At 36.2% G+C, this 17,635-nt stretch overlaps 1 protein-coding gene across 2 annotated transcripts in view; it reads left to right on the top strand.

The window, feature by feature from the left end:
* Positions 1 to 17,635, top strand: part of LOC308341472 (serine/threonine-protein kinase TNNI3K) — a 312,271-nt gene that overhangs the window by 133,243 nt on the left and 161,393 nt on the right. For both annotated transcript variants that reach the window (XM_080801434.1, XM_080801433.1), the window contains exons 12-17: positions 7,776 to 7,862; positions 8,448 to 8,504; positions 9,480 to 9,572; positions 9,655 to 9,712; positions 9,836 to 10,030; positions 10,779 to 10,883. In XM_080801434.1, the coding sequence (XP_080657560.1) occupies positions 7,776 to 7,862; positions 8,448 to 8,504; positions 9,480 to 9,572; positions 9,655 to 9,712; positions 9,836 to 10,030; positions 10,779 to 10,883 (595 nt within the window). The remainder of the gene's footprint in view (positions 1 to 7,775; positions 7,863 to 8,447; positions 8,505 to 9,479; positions 9,573 to 9,654; positions 9,713 to 9,835; positions 10,031 to 10,778; positions 10,884 to 17,635) is intronic.

The following is a 17,635-nucleotide window of genomic DNA, read 5'->3' as shown; positions in this document are numbered from 1 at the left end:
TAGTACTAGTGTCATTTACTATTAATCTTCAGACCTAGTAATTAAAATAATTTTCATAGCAAGTTTTCTTCTGCTATTAAAGTAATATTTCATAGCAGTAAACAGCATTCATTGTTCCTAAGACAAAATGGTGGGGTCAGAGAGATACCCTTATAGGGATATAGTAAAATGTGTCCTTTTCCTTCTTGAATAATTTTGGATCCTCTGTTGTATATATGACCATGATATACATACTAAGCTGTCTATGTAACAGCCCTTTGGATGGATTGTAGCCTTAAAGAACAATCTAGGTTATAAAATAAAGATATGCAGAAAGTTAAAAGCAAGGAGGTTTGGAGTTGGGAGGAATCACTCCAAGTATAAGGAAAGGAAAAGAAGAAGATGATGAACTAAAGGGAAAGTATGGAATTTGAGTAATACAGACAGACTTGAAGGGTGGAATGCAGGAAATGAAAGACACTCCAAGCTGACAAAACCTCCATGGGCTCTAATCCTCTGAAAGTGCAAAGCATTATTATAACTGCATTAGGCTAATAACATAGCAACCTCCTGTTTGGGGTGAAATACTTGGATGTAGATAGTAAATTCTTAGATATGGGAAAACATTTTATTTAATTAGTGGAAGTTTGATTATCTCTGGATGTGTTCCATTAGTGTGCCTTGGTTATCTGGGTATATCCATTATCAGGAGTTTGCCTCAGCAAGTCCATTTAGTGAGTTCCACCAGGGCATTTTTCTGCTTAACTCCTTGTGACCAAGTATCAGGGAACCGGGCCTTAATGGTTTTCAGGTTTCTTTGCATATACTTTGGTAGTTTGTCAGAGCAATGATAGCAGTGAAGAATTTCCCGTGCGTGTGCGCCTCAGCCCACAGTTAGCAGGAGGTGGGAAATCAGGCGGAGATGCCTTCCAGAGCCGAGGGGCCTCTTGGCATTTCCCTGGCAGCCTCATGCTTATCATCAGCCAGAACCCAGGCACTCATTAGGCTCTTGATGAAAAGCATCCCAAAGAAAATGCCAGCAAATTGTGCCACTGTGCTGGCAGGAAATTAAAACTGCTCAGAGCAAGTGGAGCCAAGAGAGCTGTTGAAATGAAAGGTAACATCAAGGGTGTGATCACTGACTTACACAGACCGTCAGGATTCAAGATGCGGCTTTCTGCTTCACTAGGGAAAGCAGGAGGCCCTCTCCGCTGTCAGCCACAGTCAGTCCAACAGAAAGGCTGAGACAGGCAGGGAGGTGGACTTTGTGATTTAAGTAAGCTTTGTTATGCTTGGGTAAATGTGTGGGGTTTACGTTATTTTATTTTTCCCAAAGGAGCAACAGAAATAAGAAATTTTGTGTTGTTTTGTTTTGTTTTGTTTTCTGGTTCCAAACACTTAAAGACCAAATTTAGTAAAAAAAAACAACTCAAAGCACCATAGGTCCTATTAAACTGGAGACAGACAAACCTCAGAACCTATGAATCTAGCAGCAGGACAGATGAAGGGGTATTTTAATTTCAGAGAACTTTTTGTTGGTGATGCTACTTTTATCCTGAGACTAAAATAGCCATCAGCAATGAGGAAGAAAAGGAGGTGCTCAATGGAAGGCAGCACCAACATGCAAACAGAGGACACTGAAATTTTCATCACACTAGGGGCAGTCGGCAGAATAATGGCCCCCTACAGATGTCCAGGTCCAGTTCCCAGCAGCTTATGCCCGTATGCTGCCTTACATGGGAAAGGGGAATTAAGACTGCTAATTAGATGACTTTTTGAGAAAGATTATCCTGGATTATCCCAGTGGGCCCAAAATCATAGCGGGGGTCCTTAAATGTGGAAGAGGGAGGCAGAAGCAGAGGTCAGAGTGATATGGAGTGAAAAGGATTCAGCCAGCCATTGATAGCTTTGAAAATATAAAAGGGGACCACAGCCAAAAAATGTCAGTGGCCTTTTGAGCCTGGAAAAACACAAGGAAGTGGATGTTCCTCTGGAACCTCTAGAAAGGAGTGCCAACACCTTGACTTTAGCCCATTGAGAACGATTTTGGACTTCTGACTTCTGGAACTATAATAAAGTATTGTTTAAGTCACTAAGTTTGCAGTAATTAACCACAACAACAATAGAAATGGAATATATTGATATTTAGAAAAATTTATGTGACATTCCATGAAAGAGTTTCCAAGTTCATTTATAATTCTTGTAAGGCAAGAAAGCAGTGAAAATATCTGAAAGGCATATTTACATGTTAGAATTGTAGGCACATGCATTATCTCACTTAATCTTTACAACAGCCTTAGAATGACATACCATAGCTCTAATCTATAAATAAGGATCTTTTTTAAAAGTAAAACAAATTGTGTCCTTCAACTAATTAAAGTGGTCCTCCATCTCACCTACATTAAAATCCAAATCCTCATCTTAAACTCCAGAGCGCCACATCCATAGTATCAAAGTATGGACTCCTAATCAGCACCACCTGGGGCTTTGTTAGAAAAGTAACTCTCAGGTTCCACTATAGACCTTTCAGTCAGAATCTCCAGGGGTAGTGCTCAGGAATCTGTGGTTTAACACATGCTCCATCGATGAAACTAGAAGCTGGTTCTTTGAAAGAATTAAAAAAATTGATAAACCCCTAGCCAGACTTATCACAGAGAGAGAGAGAGAGAGAAAGGGAGAGAGAAAGACCCAAATGAATGAAATCATTAATGAAAGAAGAGAGATCACAAACAACAACAAAGAAATACAAATAATTATAAGAGAATATTTTGAGCAATTATATGCCAACAAATTAGACAATCTGGAAGAAATGGATAAATGTTTAGAAACACATAAATTACCAAAACAGAAACAGGAAGAAAGAGAAAATCTGAACAGACCCACCAGCAAAGATGTTGAATCAGCAATCAAAAATCTCCCAACAAACAAAAGTTCAGGGCTGGATGGCTTTCCAGGGGAATTCTAACAAACAATTAAAGAAGAATTAATGCCTGTTCTGAAACTGTTCCAAATTTGAAATGGAAGGAAAACTTCTAAACTCATTCTATGAGGCCAGCATTACCTTCATTCCAAAACCAGAAAAAGACTCCATTAAAAAAGGAGAATTGTAGGCCAACATGCCTGAAGAACATACATCCAAAATTTCTCAACAAGATACTAGCTAAACAGATCCAACAGTACATTGAAAGGATTATTTACCATAACGGAGTGGGATTTATTCGCAGGCTGTAGGGGTGGTTCAGCATCCACAAATCAATCAATGTGATATGTCACACTAATAAAAGAAAGTGTAAGAAATATATGTTCCTCTCTTTAGACGCAGAAAAGGCATTTGACAAAATACAGTATCCTTTCTTGATAAAAACCCTCAACAAAGTAGGAATAGAGGGAACACACCTCAACATCATGAATGCCATACCAAAAAAAGACCCATAGTTAAGGTTATCCTCAATGTGGAAAATCTGAGAGCTTTTCAAGAAGAAGAGAGGAATGTCGACTCTCACCACTGTAGTTCAACATAGTACTGGAAGTCCTAGCCTCAGCAATCAGACAATAAAAAGAAATAAAGGCATACAGATTGGCAAGGAAGAAGTCAAACTTTCACTCTTTGCAGATTACATGATATTCTATGTGGAAAATCTGAAAGACTCCACCAAAAAATTGCTAGAATTCAGCAAAGTCACAGGATATAAAATCAATGCACAGAAATCTGTTACATTTCTATACACCAATAATGAAGAAGAGGAAAGAGAGATCAAGGAATTGATCCCATTTACAACTACACCAAAAACTGCAAGATAGGAATAAATCTAACAAAAGATGTAAAAATTCTGTACTCTGAAGACTATAAAACACTGATGAAAGAAATTGAAGAAGACACAAAGAAATGGAAAAACTTTCCATGCTCACAAATTGGAAGAACAAAGTTTTGTTAACATCTCTATATTACCCAAAACAATCTACAGATTCATTGCATCCCCCATCAAAATAACACCAGCATTTTCACAGAGCTAGAACAAAGAATTCTAAAATCTGTATGGAACCAGAAAAGACCCCAAAGGATCAAAGGAATACTGAATAAGAAAACCAAACAGGAGTCATCACAATCCCAGACTTTAAGCTGTATTACAAAGCTATAATCATCAAAACGGTGTGGTAATGGCACAAAAACAGACTCATAGATCAATAGAATAGAATTGAAGACCCAGAAATGGACCCACAACTATATGGTCAATGATCTTCGGCAAAGCAGGAAAGAATATCCAATGGAAAAAAAAAAAAAAACAGTGTCTTCAACAAATGGTGTTGGGAAAACTGAATAGTCACATGCAGAACAAAGAAATTGGACCACTTTCTTATACCATACACAAAAATAAATTCCAAATGGATGAATGACCTAAGTGTGAGACGAGAATCCTAGAGGAGAACAATGGCAGCAACATCTTTTAACTTGCTGCAGCAACTTCTTACTGGACACATCTCTAGAGGCAAGGGAAACAAAAAACAAAACAAAACAAACAAAACAAAAGAACTATTGGGACTTCATCAGGATAAAAAGCTTCTGCACAGCAAAGGAAACAATCAACATAACTAAAAGACAGCCAGTGGAAGGGGAGAAGATATTTGTAAATGGCATATTAGATAAAGGGTTAACATCCAAAATCTATAAAGAACTTACCAAACTCAAAACCCAAAAAATAAAAAAAAAACCCAGTCAAGAAATGGGTGGAAGATGTGAACAGACATTTCTCCAAGGAAGACATATAAATGGCTAGCAAACATATGAAAAAATGCTCAACATCACTTATCAGAAGGGAAATACAAATCAAAACCACTATGAGATACCACCTTGCAGCAGTCAGAATGGCTAAAATTAACAATTCAGGAAACAACAGATGTTGGTGAGGATGCAGAGAAAGGGGAACCCTCTTCCACTGTTGGTAGGAATGCAAACTGGTACAACCACTCTGGAAAACTGAATGGAGGTTCCTCAGAAAGTTAAAAATAGGGCTTCCCTATGATCCAGCAATTGCACTCCTATGTATTTATCCAAAGGATACAAAAATAGTGATTTGAAGGGGCATATCCACAATGATGTTTCTAGTATCATTAACAACAATAGCCAAATTATGGAAAGAGCCCGGATACCCATCAACTGAAGAATGGATAAAGATGTAGTATATATACAATGAACTATTACTCAGCCATCAAAAAGAACAAAATCTTTCCATTTGCAATGATGTTGTGAAGTGAAATAAGTCAGTCAGAGAAAGACAAATACCATATGATTTCACACGTGTGTAATTTAAGAAAATAAACAGATGAACATAAGGGAGGGGAAGGAAAAATAAAAGAAGATAAAAACGGAGAGGGAGGCAAACTATAAAACACTCTTAACTAGAGAGGTTAACTGAGGGTTGCTGGAGGAGAGATGGTGAGGGGATGGGCTAAATGTGTGATGGGCATTAAGGAGTGCACTTGTGTTGAACATTGGGATATATGTTAAGTGATGAATCACTAAATTCTACCTGTGAAACTAATACTACACTATATGTTAACTAACTTGAATTTAAATAAAATCTTTAAAGAAAATAAATAAATAACACATGCTCTTGGTGATTCTGTATAAGAATGTGTGTATAACACTACAAAGTTTGTGAAGCCCTTCTGCACATGATATGTGCTGATCTATTTCTCCACCCAACTCTGGAACCACTGTCATCCTTGCTTGTGATATTCCAACCACACAGGCCACCTTTCATTTCTGAAGGTGTCATATTTCCTCCCATCTTGGAACCTTTACATTATCTGTTCCTTCTGCCTAATAGGCTCTTTTTTTAATTTTTTAATTTTACTTTTTTATTATTTATTTGACAGAAAGAGAGCATAAGCAGGGAGCAGCAGGCAGAAGGAGGAGAAACAGGCTCCCCACTTAGCAGGGAGCCCAACAATGGGACCCCATTCCAGGACTCCCAGATCATGACCTGAGCCAAAGATAGATGCTTAACCAACTGAGCCTGTATTAGGCTCTTTAGAAATGGGCTTGTTGGCTCATGTCATTTGGGTCTTGAGGTTTCCCTGATTGTGAGCACAGGAGAGTACAAAGAAAAAGTGCTAATAGGACAGGCTCCTCCTTATTTCATCATAACCTATGTCTGTGATTTGAGAAAATTACAGATCAATCAGTCATGAATTGAAATCTATGGATAAGAAAATGGGCACTAGTTGTTAACTCTGTAGATTTAAGTTTTGCTACAAATTTTAGCAATTTTCATCACAATGTTCTTGTTGATTTTCTTAAAAGAAACTGGTATTGGGATATTACATTTGGAAAAGCTTTTAATCTAGTTTTTAATCTAAGTTTTAATCTGATTACTCCACCTCATGATCTTGCATGCTCTATTAATTTTCATTCCTTTTTTTCAAGAGGTGATTTGATAAACAGGCATAACTATCAGCATATACTCTATACATTAGGTGTATTCTGAACAAGTGTTAACTATGAACCCTCTGGGATGGATAAGCACATATGATTTTTCAATTGCTAAAATTTGCCATTTTTACAATGAGTTCTATTGCATTTCACAAGTCTCTTGGCAGGGTCTTTAAGGCTGACTTTGTTTTTCTCTTGTATAAATTAGCTTCAATAGATTACTTTTATAGTTAAAACATGAAATAGTATCAAAAAGTTTAGTTCTGGGGCGCCTGGATGGCTCAGTGGGTTAAAGCCTCTGCCTTCGGCTCAGGTCATGATCCCAGGGTCCTGGGATCAAGCCCCACATCGGGCTCTCTGCTCAGCGGGGAGCCTGCTCCCCCCCCCCCGCCGCCTGCCTCTCTGCCTACTTGTGAGCTCTGTCTAATAAATAAATAAAATCTTAAAAAAAAAAAAACTTTAGTTCTATTAAAAATCATGGGTGTACTCAGAAGAGCATTTAGCATTTTTTTATTTTTCACAATATGTTACCTACTGCAGTAGACGCCCTAATTTGGGTCGTGTTATACAATAGAAATTTATCAGTTGTGTAGAAGTCCAGTGAGGGCATTTCTGGTCAATGCATAGTTTTTTCCCATCCCTTAGGGCCTTAAAACCTTCTGCATCCAGCCAGCAAAAGGGAAGAGCAGAGAAGGTTCACCTTCTTCTTAAACCCCAGAGCTGGAAGTGGCATTGCTTTTGCTTATGCCTTGTTGAGAATTTGTTGCAAGGACACATCTGCTTACAAAGGCAACAGGAAACTTGTCCCTGAGTAGACAGACATTCTCAGGGCAAAATCACCCCATGAATGGGGAGTACAAATATTTGTAGGAAGACAGCTATCTCCTGCCACAAAAACCTATGTTAATTATCTTTGTGCCATGTTTTGCTGCAGTTGCCAACCAAATGCATCATTCAAAGAAAATACATCCCTCTCTCCTGGTTACCATATGTGCTTTTTACCCTTTTAATGGTATCCTTAGCACCTCATATTTCCTCATTTAGAAATTCTCATTTATATTCAACTACACTAAGCTTCTTAAGGATAGGACTATAGTCACCTTGTTCTTTGTACCCCTACTATCCAATATAGTGCTTAACACAGTGCTGCACATGTAGTAGAGTCTCAGTGAATTATTTTGAATGAATGAATGAGTAGGTGAATGAATGAATGGATGAAAGTACTGAATTCCTATTACAATATATTATCTCTCAAGACATATCATATAATTCAAGCCACCTCTAATCACTTTTGAGTTGTATAATGAGCTGAATAAATCAAACAAAAATTAAGACCCTTTGTCCTTTTTGTCTTTCCATGAAGGACACGATGCTATTGTCACACTCCTGAAGCATTATAAGAGACCGCAGGATGAATTGCCCTGTAATGAATATTCTCAGCCTGGAGGAGGTATCCCTTTCTTAATAAGTCTTTGTTGTTATTACAATATTGTGCCCAAAGGTAAACCTTTATTTCTATTACTATTATTCTAGGGTTAGGGATGAGGGCATGTCAGATTGGCTTTATTTTAAGAAAATTTATGTCTGAATGAGGCTGAAAATAAAGAAGCCTTCACTTAAGCTGTTTTCTAACTCATGAATCTGCAGTCCCTCCAGGTTTAGCATTCCCTGGACTAGATGTTTACGAGGCCTATGCATGACCAGGAAGGCCCGATTGAGCTGAGAGCAGTCGTTTTCCATTTCAGTAATCTATTAAGGCAGGCCAGAGAATACTCATACCCAGATACAAATTAAATCTGCCAGAGTCTACTACACCTTGTTTTTTGTTTTTTTGTTTTTTTTTAATCTTTTTATGTACTCTCTAAATAAACACTTGCTATACAGTTTCAGTATCCAGAAAAAGACCTGGGTTAAAACTATATTCTCACTTGGTTTTCTAAGCAAATTTCTTTTGTCACCTGCTTCTTTTGATAATGTTTTATGTTTATGTAGAAAAAATGCTACTTTCAACTCTATAATATAATTTGATTTCTAGATGGCTCCTATGTGTCTCTTCCATCCCCCTTGGGGAAGATTAAAAGCATGACAAAAGGTATTTTAATATAAGACAGTTGTTATATTTTATCACAAAGGATAACTATTGCCTCAAGTATGATAACTTTCTGTTTTGTTTTACACATTATAAATGATGACTACTTTGCATGCATAACCAATATTATCAACAAACCATTCTTTCCATGATTAACCTTACCCACTGTACTCTTTTGCACATGCTATCTTGGGTCATGAAGGTATAGCAGTGAAAATTTCCCCACTATTAAAGAAAGACCAAATTCTTATAGTTTGTATTTTTAATTAAGTCTAAATTACAAATATTAATATCTCTAAGGAGAATTGGGAATAGGTTTTCCATAGGAAAATAAATTTTTAAAAATAAGTTATTTTCCAAAAGATCCCAAATAAGTAATGCTTTGGGGAATTTTTGAGTGTGTGCTGCACACAGAAATTAATACCATTGAATCAGGAAAATTAATATATATTACACACACATATATGATTCAACTATAAATTCATATTTAACTTTAGAATTTTCAGTTTTTAAAAATTATTTTTGGTGTGAGATGTTTCGTCTGAATGATTCATGCACTTATTTTTTGACAGCTAATTGGCATCCCTTTGAGGTTTGGCTTATGGATATTTGGCTAAGCCCATTGTGATACGTTGCAGGGATCGACCAGATAAAACTCGTTATCATGATGTGCTATGAACTGTACTCCAGGGTTGCTATGTCACACAGACAAGCTAGTTATTGATCAGATTAGGAATAAACACTTAGCCCTGATAACAAAGGTCAGGGAACAGAGACAGAAAACTAACGTGTTTTTAACGGCAAAAGGATAGAGATCATTTGTGATAAGGTTTTATTATCTCCAAGTAGTCAATTGTATTTGGAAAATTAAATGTTACTAGGGAATGACATTTTTGGTAAAGTATATATGTGTATCATGTGTACACATCTATGTGTGTTTTTTGTCTTAAAAAATAAAATAACAATTCCTATTTGCAGAGAAAGCAGATGTTCTCCTCCTAAGGGCTGGATTGCCTTCACATTTCCATCTTCAGCTCTCTGAAATTGAGTTCCATGAGATTATCGGCTCAGGTAACCTACGAAAACACTAGTCTGCTTTAGTTCATGAGCTCAAGATAATATGTGTTTATTCATTTCTCTTAAACAATTTTAGGTTCTTTTGGGAAAGTATATAAAGGACGATGCAGGAATAAAATAGTGGCTATAAAACGGTAAGCAAACAAAGAAAATTTAGCATCAGACAAGAGTTGTGAACTTTTAGATGCATATGCACAGCAAGCGCCTTGTTTTGATCCATCTGTTGACTGAGGATTTCCTCTTCCTGCCATTTCCAGTTATCGAGCCAACACCTACTGCTCCAAATCAGATGTGGATATGTTTTGCCGAGAGGTGTCCATTCTCTGCCGGCTCAATCATCCCTGTGTAATTCAGTTTGTGGGTGCTTGCTTGAATGATCCCAGCCAGTTTGCCATCGTCACTCAGTACATATCAGGGGGTTCTCTGTTCTCCCTCCTTCATGAACAGAAGAGGTATGGTTCTCTTGTTCTGACTTACTATTTTACGTGTCTTTGGAATTATCCTTGCAGTACTTCAGAGGCATTCCTCTTGGATAACCCTTTACCTTCTGAAATCTCTGATTGCTAGGAAATGTGGCATTTTAAAGGTGGCTAGTAATTTATGCCCAATAATTATGTTTTAGTGAATAGAAATACTTCTGTGCTTTCTTAACAGGAATTCAGTTGGGGATAACAAATTCAAGGAATTTAAATTAGCAACTGAAGCTTATAATAATTAGGCTAAATATGACATACTAATAAAGCAGATATATGTAAGCTGAGAATAAAATGATTACCAAGGGTCACAGCATTTATTTTTTAAAGTTTTAAAAAAGAATAGCCTTGCAAAAATCTAATTTATTTCACTTCCTAGATATATTCATGCAATAATTAGAGTGTGGTTTCACTCAGTTATTAGAGTAGAATCCATTTTATGTTATTATTAAAAAAATTAAGTATAACATTATAAATATTATAAAATCAAGAGGGATATTTTAAGTATGAAGGTTTGGTATCTGAATTGATTTATAATTAAGCATGATCTGAGGTAGAAGTTATTTTTTCCAGATTTTTTTTTAATTTTTAGCATAATCTTCAATAAAGCAAAAAAGGCTGAATGATATACAGAATAACAAATCATGCACTCCACTGGTATTTTTTAGAAAGACGTGTTATTGGCTTTGAACACTTCATCCTCACTAAATCTTTTTTTAAATTCTAGGATTCTTGATTTGCAGTCTAAATTAATTATTGCAGTAGATGTTGCCAAAGGTATGGAGTACCTTCACAACCTGACACAGCCAATTATACACCGTGACTTAAACAGGTATTTCCCCCCCTAAATAATGAACATAGAATTGTGTAACTGACTAGAAATCTAAGAATTCAGTGTATCTTCACTGAAGATACAGTGTAACTACACTTAGATATATTGCAAATCAGGATTTTCAACTATGTGGTTTAGGCAACAGACTACTACTTTAAGGCTAAGCTATAGAAAGTTTTGTCATTGTCTTTTACAGAAATAGAAAGCTATATAACTGCCTCTCGGGGATCTTTCAAGAGAGTGATGTCTGTAAGATTCACCAGCTAGCTAGTTCTCAAGTCAATAAAGTCAGATACAGAATTTAGATCAATGACTATTAGAGCATGTCAGGTGTCATACAAAGTCAGGTATTACAGGAGGTCCTGATTTATTTATTTTTTATTAAAGATTTTTTATTTATTTAACAGAGAGAGAGAGATCCCAAGTAGGCAGAGAGGCAGGCAGAGAGAGGGGAAGCAGGCTCCTCGCTGAGCAGAGAGCCCCATGCGGGGCTCGATCCCAGGACCCTGAGATCATGACCCGAGCCGAAGGCAGAGGCTTAACTCACTGAGCCACCCAGACGCCCCAGGGGGTCCTGATTTAAATTACCTGAAACACCATTTTTGTACTACCGTTTTGGTATTTTTCTAACGGTAAATTCAGCCAAAACGCAGCAGCTCATTTACCTAGTTTTCATGTGAAGATGTTCTCATGTAGGTTAGACTTGAAACATAATTATAGTGTACCAGGGGGTTAAACCCCAAGGATTTAAAAAAAAAAAATTTAAACAGTGAAAACTTTCTCAAAGCATAATCTTACAAGAAGGCCAATACACAAAATGTAGCAGCTTTAGTCGAAGACAGAATGCAGGGTACAAAAATCTGTTCACTTACCATTTTCTACTGCCAAGGAGAGAGATCCTTACACCACCTCTATGGAATCCCGAATGTGTTACGGAGAATAGCTGGACAACCTCTGATCTAGTTTATGAAACAAGTCAGATTACTGAAAGTCAATTAACTTTCGTTTCATTATTATCAATAACATTCATATAGAACCCATATATAATCTTATGTATACAGTCCACAATTCTGAATCTCCTAAAAAAGTAATTACTCTATTCAGCCTTTTGTTCAACAACTATTTGGGTATTTGGGTATCTACCATGTTTAAAGCCTTTATACTTGGCATATTAGAGCTTACAAGGTGAAGCTGCCAGAGACTCCCTTTCCAAGGAGCTTTCATAGTTCTAGTGGAGGAGAAAAATACTTGCCTAAGTGTGTGGTAGGTATAAAGTAATAAGTTTTATAAGAGAGATGTTTAAAAATTCTATAAAATTTTAGAAAGAAGAATATTAATTACTTCTGAGGAATTTAGAAACCTCTTCATGGGAGTAGGGACATTTGAGCTTGGCATGAAAGGATGGATAGAATTTGAAAGGGTATCCTAGGCTTAGGGAAGACGTTAAGAAGATAGAGATTAGAAAGTTAAAGGCATAGCTAGCAACAATGAATAGTTTCACTTTAGTGGATGAAGTGTATATGAATGTACATAGTGTTCGTAATGTAGGAAACAAAAGATTGGGAAAGAAATTCAAAGAGATAAGTTGGCATAAGAGCACAGAAACCAGTGAATCCTAGACTGAAGGTAATTTAGACTTTGTTCTGTAAGAAAGAAGTAGCCACTGAAGTGGTAGAGGTAGGAATCACAAATTCAGAATTGTAGTATGGGGTGATTAATCCAGCATCTTTGTAAGATTGACTTGATGGGGAAGTCAAGAAACTAGTGAAACAGTTGTTGCAGTAATCTAAATGAGAAGTAATAAAAAGCAGAATTTCACTAGTGGCAGTGGAAATGAAAGGGAGAGACAGATACGAAAGATAGGAGAGAGAAAATAAATTAGATATGAGGGTGGTTGAAACTTAGATATTGAAAGTAAATATGTATGGGATTCAATCTATTTAAAATTATTTATTAGTTTTCACACAAAAGTCATTTCTTTGCTATTATTAGGGGTTTTTTCTTACCTCTCTTTTAAAAGCATTTATGTTAATAAACATTTTTTCTTTGAGTTTCAGTAACAGTACTTAGGAAATAGATTTAGGTGATAAATTAGCATAATATAAACTGGTGATTTGTGAGTTTTAGAAGTGTTATTTTGTCATCCCAACCATTTTGCATGTGGTACTAAAACAAATGAGTGATCATTGAAGGTTTTATTTAGCTGTAACTCCTCAATTATGGGGCAAATGAATGTGTGTTCTGTTGCCCTGTAAGGGCAAGTTGTTACCACCAGGTTATAAAACAGGGCCAAATATATAAATGTTGATTAAAAGTACAAATAGAACATTTACTATATAACAGATTTATTTATATTTGCCATTTTTTTCTGTTTCTAATCTAACCTAAATGCTTTAAATTGTACCAAAACATATTCAGATTTTACAAAACATGGTTTCATAAGTGTCTGCAATATAATAGAGTCTGAAACTATTACATTTATTGTTTATGAACTCTTTTTTAACTAATCTTTAGTCTGCCAAAAATAAACATTGAGTTTTTCAGGTTAATGTGGATATAGCATTATATATTTCTCAAAAGAGTGTAAGTCCTTCTGGACTTACTATACTGTTGGGGTACATAGACCATATACTGGGAAACAATTTCTTTCCCGTGTAAGGTAGAAAATGACTAAGGACCAAAATGATTAAGCAGCAATTTTCAAAGGATTTCAAGTAAGTCGAAGATCAAAGTAGAGTGGAAAGCTTCCTGGAGGATATAGAGCTAAAGCTAGACTTTGAAGAACAGGTATGTGTCTTCCCTCAGTGTTCTCACAGCAGATTAACCCTTGCATGTCTACAATGTTTATGGAGCCCCACTGAAAGACGGAAAGGGAAAGATGCACATCGGAGTAAGGAACTTGGACATGTTTGCATTTTTGCATTGAAATGACCTGTTTACATTTTTCTTTCTCCCACTAATCTGGGCATGTCAGCAGAGATCCTGCTCTCTTTATCTCAGAGATGTTTGATCAATGCATTTTTAACTGAACCAAATTCTTGGAACATTTCTGTGAATATCATTTCAAGAAAGCAATGGCCTAGTTGGTCCAAGTATGGCTGCTTTTAGGTAGAGCCTGACTAACTTTGCCCAATACTTTTTATGGTTTAAAGCAAAGGGGCTGTTTGAGCTTATTGATCAGCTTACAGATGAGGGGACGCTCTGTCTTTGGTTCTGTGGTTGTTGATCTATATGAGTGAGAGGAAAGAACTCTCTGCCTTTCCCTTGGCAAGCTTCTTACCATACAGGTCTGAAAGTTAATTTTGATCTTTAAATATTTACTAAGGAAAAGTTGAAGGGCTGAGTAAGGAAAGGGTTCTTTCCAATGATGATGATGAGAATGATGATAACACCTGCCATTTATTTACCACTCACAACATGAAAGGAGGTCTGCTAAGCCCTTCATATGTGCTCTTATTTAATCTCATAACAATTCTATAATATAGCTATTGTTATCTCCATTTTCCTGATACGGAAACTAAGTCCAAGGTCACATTCTTAACTTACAGTGTTCTTAACATTATATTATGCTGTCAAGACAACAACAACAACAAAACCAAGTCAGAACACAGAGATAAAGGAGGCTGATGATATTGGATTAGCATCAGACATTTACCAACTTTGTTCTTTGTGCTTCGGTCCTTAAATGCAATTCCTGTGATGCAAATCATTTCTCATATGATCTTCTTGTGTTTCTGTGTTCCTGATTTATTTCTTCCTTTACAACCCATGTTCTGCTAGAGTGGAATAGAAACTGCATATGAGGCACACAGATATATTTCCCTTGCTCTGTAGTGTTTAAATATTTTTTAAACATTTTTTCCAAAGACTTTATTTATTTCGGGGGGTGGAGGGTTCAGAGGGAGAGAGAGAATCTCAAGCAGACTCCCTGCTGAGTGTGGAGAATGTGGAGCTCAATCCCAGGACCCTGAGATCATGTCCTGAACTGAAATCAAGAGTCGGCTGCTTAACTAACTGAGCCACCCAGGTGCCCCTAAATATTTTTAAAATGTATATAGCTTTATACAGGAATGCACATTCCAATTTGTTGTAGACCCCACTACCTACCAACTTACCAACTTGCACTTGGCCCAATTTATATATTCATTTTGCAGCACTGGAGCTTGCAAAAGCATGGTTTATAGCTAAAGGCTTTAAAGCTTGTTACTGAATACTAACAGCTCTCTGTGTTCCCTTGGGAAAGTATGTTTTCCAAATTGTTTGACATTGAAACCAAACATCACTGCAAACATATATGGATCAAATGAATGGCCTTTTCCCTGGATTAGTATATAGTAGAACAACACTCTATGCAATGAAATAGTGGTACTTCCATCACAGAGTGGCCATTGCTCTCCAATGAGATATGTATATGAAAACAATTCGTAAACTGTGAAGCACTATACAAATGACATTTGTTATCCCTATTAATCCCTCACTTGTCCCCTTATATGTCAGGATTGAAAAATACTCCACAGTATTCTCATGCATACCAATATTTCTTTTTATATAACTTTATATTACTTTTTAAGTAATTAATGGGGGGTCTAGATCTACATCTGAGAACAATTACCGTTGGTTTTGAGTGTCAGCTTCTTTGGGTGAAATAAAGGAAAATAATTAATGACAAGTTAAAAACAGCCAATTTACTGATGACAAATGACAAATACCATAAAATGACAAAGTTGGTAAGGGCTGGAAGAATTTTAATTTTGAAGATGACATTTAACTCAATCAGTGAAGATTTCAAAAACTATCAAAGAAAAAAATTCATAAAAAATTTTAATAATTGTTTTTCAGTTGATGTATGCATTCATCTTTCAATCGATTATAAATATAAAAGTTTGACATTTGAAAAAAGCAAATACAAATAAGCAAATGAGGTTTTTTTCTAATTACTGAATTATTAGGTACAGTTGTATTCCTCAGTTCTCATAAATTAGAGTCCACTCTCAGATGTGCCTTTCACTTGTGACTTTTCCAATAAGTGGCTATACAGATAAAGTTTAATATTTACTGGCAAATACCATATTGCAAAGAATTCTGAATACCTAAGTGCAAACCAATTGATTACAATACAATAATTAGTTAGGTCTTGAAAGAACCCACTGAAACTCATGAAATCCTTCATAACGCTACTTATGTAACTCTCTAGTATCAAGCCAGTCATACGTGGCATCCAAAATTTTGTCAAAATTTTCTCCTCCATTTCCACTTTAAAAGTAAATAAATTAATAAATTAACATAAATACTTGAGTGCTTCATATGAGCCAGAGTCTGTGCTATGCCTGGGGATACAGCTGAGAATGATAGCCCGTAGCACTTTTTCTAGAAGAGATTGGAGTCTAATGAAGTATTTTCCCAAATTTCCCAATCATAAGCACCATCTGGGGACCCTCATTTAAAAAAAAAGAAAAAAGCCACAAATTCAAAGGCATAGATTGAGAATGTCCTATATTGGGCCTAAGAACTTAAACTTTTAAATGAGATTGCCAGCTAATTGTTATGACCAAACAAGAAGAGGAAATACTGTTCTAGCACAGTTTTCTCAACCCTGGTTGCACATTAGAAACTATGGGAGAACTTTAAAAAAAAAAAAAAATCCTGATGCTACTTACCTCAGAATTTACAGGGGCAGGGCCCAGGTATCATATTTTTAGAGAGCATTCCTCATGATTCCAATATGCAGGCAGCAGTGAGAACAACCTTCAAGTGTTAATGCCAATTATTCTATTTGCCATACAATCTCATCCTTCTCTGCTGCCAGAGAGCAGTGGAAATATTGAGGAATTAAGTCACTGTAGAATTATAATTTTTTAAATTTTATTTATTTATTTGAGAGAGAATGAAAGAGAGAGAGCACGAAATGGGGGAGGGCCAGTGGGAGGAGCAAACCCCCCACTGAGCAGGGTGCCCAATGCGGGACTCAATCCTGGGACTCTAGGATCACGACCTGAGCCAAAGGCAGTTGCTTAACGAACTGAAACACCCAGGCACCCCAGAATTATAAATGTTTGAGAATCATTGCCCAAAATACAAAATTCATTCGTTTGTTCATCATTCATTCATTCATTCATCCATTAAATAATGAATGCAAAAGCCTGAGATCCAGAGGCCCACGATACCTACAGCTTAGAATAGGTCCCAAAATCCAGTATTTTCCATGGAAGTTGTGCTATGTATACATAAGGCACTCTTGTGTAATTTATAATTACATGTAATTTATAATTCATGATTGATACTAGAAACAGTATCAGTAAATTTTGTATACAGCTAAAACAAAAGTATAAGTTTCAATATTGGACAATTGCAGTGCCCACAGATCAAAAGGGTGTTCAAGACTATAAACTCTGGAAGAATACCTAACTACGTGTAATAAATCAATACACATATAGAAAGATAAAGACATATAAACTGTATATGTGAATTATATATCAATTTACATTTAAGCCTACATTTTCCATGTTTTTGTGATGTTCCCAGCCTTTCTCAACTGGACTTCTGAAAAATTAAGTCCTATGGAAAATGTTATGAGGGACAATTGTCTTAATTCTCCCAAAGAAGAGACATAGCTCTACCATTTAGAATGCATAAAAGAAAAGTTTATTCATTACCTATAATGAATGCCTTAGGACGTAGGGCCCTTGGGTTTAAGGCATGCTTGTAGTTCTGAAATGGTTTTGTCCAAAACTGTGCTGTGACTTCAGATTTCC

Source organism: Martes martes, assembly GCF_963455335.1.
Source record: "Martes martes genome assembly, chromosome: 4".
In the NCBI taxonomy this organism is placed as follows: Eukaryota; Metazoa; Chordata; class Mammalia; order Carnivora; family Mustelidae; genus Martes; species Martes martes.
The sequence above is the reverse complement of the archived record's forward strand: the minus strand, read 5'-3'. Positions and strand labels throughout refer to the sequence as shown.